A 5,782-nucleotide genomic window follows, 5' to 3' on the forward strand; every position below is an offset into this window, starting at 1 on the left:
TCCAATCTGCACCCTTTTAGTTATATATTATAACATGTTAGATCTATTCTGTAGAGTGTTAGTTCTAATTTGCACAGTGTTAGTTCTATTCTGTAGAGTGTTAGTTCTAATCTGCACAATGTTAGTTCTATTCTGTAGAGTATTAGTTCTAATCTCCACAGTGTTAGTTCTGTTCTATAGAGTGTTAGTTCTAATCTGTACATTGTTAGTTCTAATCTGTAGAGTGTTAGTTCTATTCTGCACAGTGTTAGTTCTAATCTGTAGCTTGTGATGGCTTGTTAGTTCTATTTTATTACACGTTATATCTAATTTATACCACGTTATATCTAATTTATGTTAGTTCTATTTTATGCCAAGTTATAAACCTAATTTATACCACGTTATATCTAATTTATACCACGTTAGCTCTAATTTATACCAAGATAGTTCTATTTTTTACAACGTTATAAACCTAATTTATACCAAGTTAGTTCTATTTTATACAATGTTAGATCTAATTTATACAAAGTTAGTTCTATTTTATACCAAGTTTGTTCTCATTTTATACCAAGTTAGTTCTAATTTATACCAAGTTAGTTCTAATTTATACCAAGTTAGTTCTAATTTATACCAAGTTAGTTCTAATTTATACCAAGTTAGTTCTAATTTATACCAAGTTATTTCTGTTCTGTAGAGTGTTAGTTCTAATCTGCACAGTGTTAGTTCTATTCTGTAGAGTGTTAGTTCTAATCTGCATAGTGTTAGTTCTAATCTGTAGAGTGTTAGTTCTATTCTGCACAGTGTTAGTTCTAATTTGTAGCTTGTGATGGCTTGTTAGTTCTATTTTATTACACGTTATATCTAATTTATACCACGTTATATCTAATTTATGTTAATTCTATTTTATTATGTTAGTTCTATTTTATGCCAAGTTATAAACCTAATTTATACCATGTTATATCTCATTTTATACCAAGTTATTTCTTTTATACCACGTTATAAACCTAATTTATACCACGTTATAAACCTAATTTATACCACGTTAGCTCTAATTTATACCAAGTTAGTTCTATTTTTTACTACGTTATAAACCTAATTTATACCACGTTAGATCTAATTTATACCAAGTTAGTTCTATTTTATACCACGTTATAAACCTAATTTATACCACGTTAGCTCTAATTTATACCAAGTTAGTTCTATTTTTTACTATGTTATAAACCTAATTTATACCACGTTAGATCTAATTTATACCAAGTTAGTTCTATTTTATACAACGTTAGATCTAATTTATACAAAAATAGTTCTAATTTAAACAAAGTTTGTTCTCATTTTATACCAAGTTAGTTCTAATTTATAGCAAGTTAGTTCTGTTCTGTAGAGTGTTAGTTCTATTCTGTAGAACGTTAGTTCTATTCTGTAGAGTGTTAGTTCTAATCTCCACAGTGTTAGTTCTGTTCTGTAGAGTGTTAGTTCTAATCTGCACAGTGTTAGTTCTAATCTGTTGAGTGTTAGTTCTGTTCTGCACAGTGTTAGTTCTATTCTGTAGCTTGTGATGGCTTGTTAGTTCTATTTTATTACACGTTATATCTAATTTATACCACGTTATATCTAATTTTTGTTAGTTCTATTTTATGCCAAGTTATAAACCTAATTTATACCATGTTATATCTCATTTTATACCAAGTTATTTCTAATTTATATCAAGTTAGTTTTATTTTATACCACGTTATAAACCTAATTTATATCACGTTATAAACCTAGTTTATACCACGTTAGCTCTAATTTATACCAAGTTAGTTCTATTTTTTACTATGTTATAAACCTAATTTATACCACGTTAGATCTAATTTATACCAAGTTAGTTCTATTTTATACAACGTTAGATCTAATTTATACAAAGATAGTTCTAATTTAAACAAAGTTTGTTCTCATTTTATACCAAGTTAGTTCTAATTTATAGCAAGTTAGTTCTGTTCTGCACAATGTTAGTTCTATTTTGTAGAACATTAGTTCTATTCTGTAGAGTGTTAGTTCTAATCTCCACAGTGTTAGTTCTGTTCTGTAGAGTGTTAGTTCTAATCTGCACAGTGTTAGTTCTATTCTGTAGAGTGTTAGTTCTATTCTGCACAGTGTTAGTTCAAGTCTGTAGAGTGTTAGTGCTATCCTGTAGAGTGTTAGTTCTATTCTGTAATCTGTTCCGATCCAAGTCAGTTCTGCTTCTGCACATGTTAGTACTATCTGATACCAAGTTAGTTCTATTCTTTGGCTTGTTACTCCTAGCCCCTCGAGCGCATCGAATAACTGAGATGTTAGTTCTATTCTTTTAAGCGTGTTAGGCCTAATATGATAGTTGTTTTGTTACTTACAACTTTTTATCTAGTGTAAGCTGATGTTAGTTCCCGATTAACAAAGAGTAAACATTCAATCGGAAAAAAACAAAATATTTGTTGCATACTGGGACGAAAACACTTCAACATATCAAACACTTAGTCAGCTATAGATTCATTACATGTTTTACGGTTATGACCTTCCATATGACATCGAGAACATTTTACTGGCCGCGTGTAAACAGTTCTGTTGTTGATACGCCTGGTTTTATTTCTCCCTTTCCTTTTTGTTGTAAGTGGAGGTAGGATCTGTATCTCATCCCTTGGCACGATGCGCTTCTCAAAGTTTGGGATAGGGTAGAGGATTGGCTCGTAGCTCTTTTTAAAGGCTTCAATCGTCATAAACCAGTCACAGAACTGATAGATATCCCTTTTCATAAACATAATGGATGCGCATGCATGTTTGCAAGGGACACGGGTTACATCCCACCCACGGCAAGTGCATGTTTTATTGTCTAGATCCACTTGACAAGATCTATGGGATTGTACCTCAAATAATCCTGTGTGGGACTGACGAACCTCCAATGGACGGCCATTTTCCATGTTCTCTTTGAGAGCAAGTTCAGCTTTGGGGCAAAGAAATTGATTCCAGCTTTCAGCCATGGTTCGTCGCTCATTCATACGAACCATAATCTGTTTACGTATGTGCTCTACCAGTTGAAGTATCCGTAGTAGCCTAGCCTCATGTATCCATTTGTTGAATGACTCTGCAACATTTGATGTAACGTGACCATATCTGAAACATAATAGGGAATTCGTCAAGCGGCTTATAATAGTCATGTAATGAAATAGCTTATAACTTACCTAACTCCAGGGAAAAACGCATTGGCCCAGTTCTCTGGAGCGTAGTTCATCACAATATTGTAAGCTCTTTCGTCAACCAGTCTAATGTCGTCCATGTAATCGTTCCATTCTGCTCTAGTATATTTGTAACAGGCAGATTGCAATAGATTACCCAAGATCTGAGTATCTTTTGATTTGAATCCCAAATCCTTCAACTTTGTCCTGAAGTTCTCCACTAGATGCAACACACATCGAGAGTGTATAGAATCTGGAAAAAAATTCTCTAACTGCTTCTCTGATCCCCTTATCCGCATCTGAAATTATCACTAGCTTGTGTGGAGGGTTGTATGGATCTGGCCTTTCATAGAGAATAGACCACAAACCTACAAAGAGTTGTGGTTACCATACACGAATTAGAGTTAGCAATGAATGAGCTAGAATTATCATAACCTGCAACAGAACTAACATGGCTAGGGATAGAACTAACCTTGTAAGAACCACTTCCAGTTAACATTATTTTCCTGATCGCATATACAATACGCCAATGGAAATATCCCCTGATTTCCATCATATGCTACGGCGCTTAGGAGTATGCCTTTGAATCGATCTTTAAGAAAGGTACCATCCAAAAATAAGAGTGGTCTACAGCCGTATAAAAAACCATTTATGCAGGCGGCGTAGCATATGAATAACCTTGTAAACCTCCCCTCATTTTGTTCAACATGAATATAGCTACCTGGGTTTGTCTTCTTGACCTCTTCTACATACCTAGAAAATTGAAGATTAAGCGTTAGTACCAACATTGAAAAATTAGTATAATCGACCCTAATCCCCTCATTTTGTTATATATCATCTTCTATTTACCATCGTAATTGATCGTAGGACTCATGGGCATCACCATATAATTTCTCTTGTGCTCTTTCTTTACCCCACCAAATCTTACTATAATCGACCCTAATCCCATACGAGCTTAGAAACTCCTTTTGAACGTCAATAGGCCGTATATCCGGTCGAACCTTTAACGTGGGTTGTAATTGGGTAGCAATGAATCGCCTTGAGGCTCTAGATTGACCAGCATTATTGCCATGCTGCCCACAACTGTGATTGTCCACAAACCTTTTGATTTCAAGTCTATTATCATTTTTCGGTGGAGAGGCAAATAACATCCACGGACAATTTTTTGCTGCCTTAAACCGACAAAACACTCGAATACGCTTCGGTTCATTCTTCCCAAACTCGTATTCGAATTTTTTTGCCATGGAGTAGTATAGCAAGGCCAATCTTAACTCCTTCGCACTTTCAAATCGTTGTCCCTCACCGGTTAAAGCTGTGTGCCACCAAGCAGGAATCCTCTCTGATCTGCTAATCATGTCATCAATCGTCATGACATCATCTCCGGAAGGATTGTCATTGGGATTCTTATCTGGAACACTTGTGGTCAACAACGCCGACGGGCCACAGTCTACACTTTTTGATTTCAAACTGCACAAATAATAGAAGTATCAACAGATAATAGCAAAAGCTAAAAAGCAAAAACGACAATTGCTTGCTGTTAGAATCAATTAGAACTAAAAGAACTAACAATATAACCATTAGAGCTAACAGTGCATTGATTAGAACTGACATAATAGCTATTAGAACAAACAATATAGCCATTAAAGGTTAGTTCTAATTTAACGAAGTTATTTCTATTTTATAACAAGCTATTTCAAAATTATAACATGTTAGTTCTATTCTGTAGAGTGTTAGTTCTAATCTGCACAGTGTTAGTTCTATTCTGTAGAGTGTTAGTTCTAATCTGCACAGTGTTAGTTCTAATCTGCACAGTGTTAGTTCTATTCTGTAGAGTGTTAGTTCTAATCTGCACAGTGTTAGTTCTATTCTGTAGAGTGTTAGTTCTAATCTGCACAGTGTTAGTTCTATTCTGTAGAGTGTTAGTTCTAATCTGCACAGTGTTAGTTCTATTCTGTAGAGTGTTAGTTCTAATCTGCACAGTGTTAGTTCTATTCTGTAGAGTGTTAGTTCTAATCTGCACAGTGTTAGTTCTATTCTGTAGAGTGTTAGTTCTAATCTGCACAGTGTTAGTTCTATTCTGTAGAGTGTTAGTTCTAATCTGCACAGTGTTAGTTCTATTCTGTAGAGTGTTAGTTCTAATCTGCACAGTGTTAGTTCTATTCTGTAGAGTGTTAGTTCTAATCTGCACAGTGTTAGTTCTATTCTGCACAGTGTTAGTTCAAGTCTGTAGCGTGTGATGGCTTGTTAGTTCTATTTTATTACACGTTATATCTAATTTATACCACGTTATATCTAATTTATGTTAGTTCTAATTTAAACCACGTTATAAACCTAATTTATACCATGTTATATCTCATTTATACCAAGTTAGTTCTATTTTATAACAAGTTAGTTCTAAAATTTTAACCAAGTTTGTTCTAATTTATACCAAGTTAGTTCTATTTTATACCATGTTAGTTCTAATTTATACCAAGTTAGTTCTAATTTATATCAAGTTAGTTCTATTTTATAACAAGTTAGTTCTAATTTAAACCACATTAGTTCTAATTTATACCAAGCTAGTTCTATTTTATAACAAGTTAGTTCTAATTTATAACAAATTAGTTCTAATTTTA

At 33.6% G+C, this 5,782-nt stretch overlaps 1 protein-coding gene across 1 annotated transcript in view; it reads right to left on the minus strand.

Annotated features, from left to right (window-relative positions):
- Positions 2,743-5,782, minus strand: part of LOC109844036 — a 17,493-nt gene continuing 14,453 nt past the window's right edge. Inside the window, exons 2-5 of the mRNA XM_020413044.1 lie at positions 4,017-4,634; positions 3,640-3,920; positions 3,174-3,535; positions 2,743-3,105 (exon numbers count right to left, since the gene is read on the minus strand). Of these exons, the coding sequence (XP_020268633.1) occupies positions 3,321-3,535; positions 3,640-3,920; positions 4,017-4,634 (1,114 nt within the window). The 3' untranslated portion in view covers positions 2,743-3,105; positions 3,174-3,320. The remainder of the gene's footprint in view (positions 3,106-3,173; positions 3,536-3,639; positions 3,921-4,016; positions 4,635-5,782) is intronic.

Source organism: Asparagus officinalis, chromosome 5, assembly GCF_001876935.1.
Source record: "Asparagus officinalis chromosome 5, Aspof.V1, whole genome shotgun sequence".
In the NCBI taxonomy this organism is placed as follows: domain Eukaryota; kingdom Viridiplantae; phylum Streptophyta; class Magnoliopsida; order Asparagales; family Asparagaceae; genus Asparagus; species Asparagus officinalis.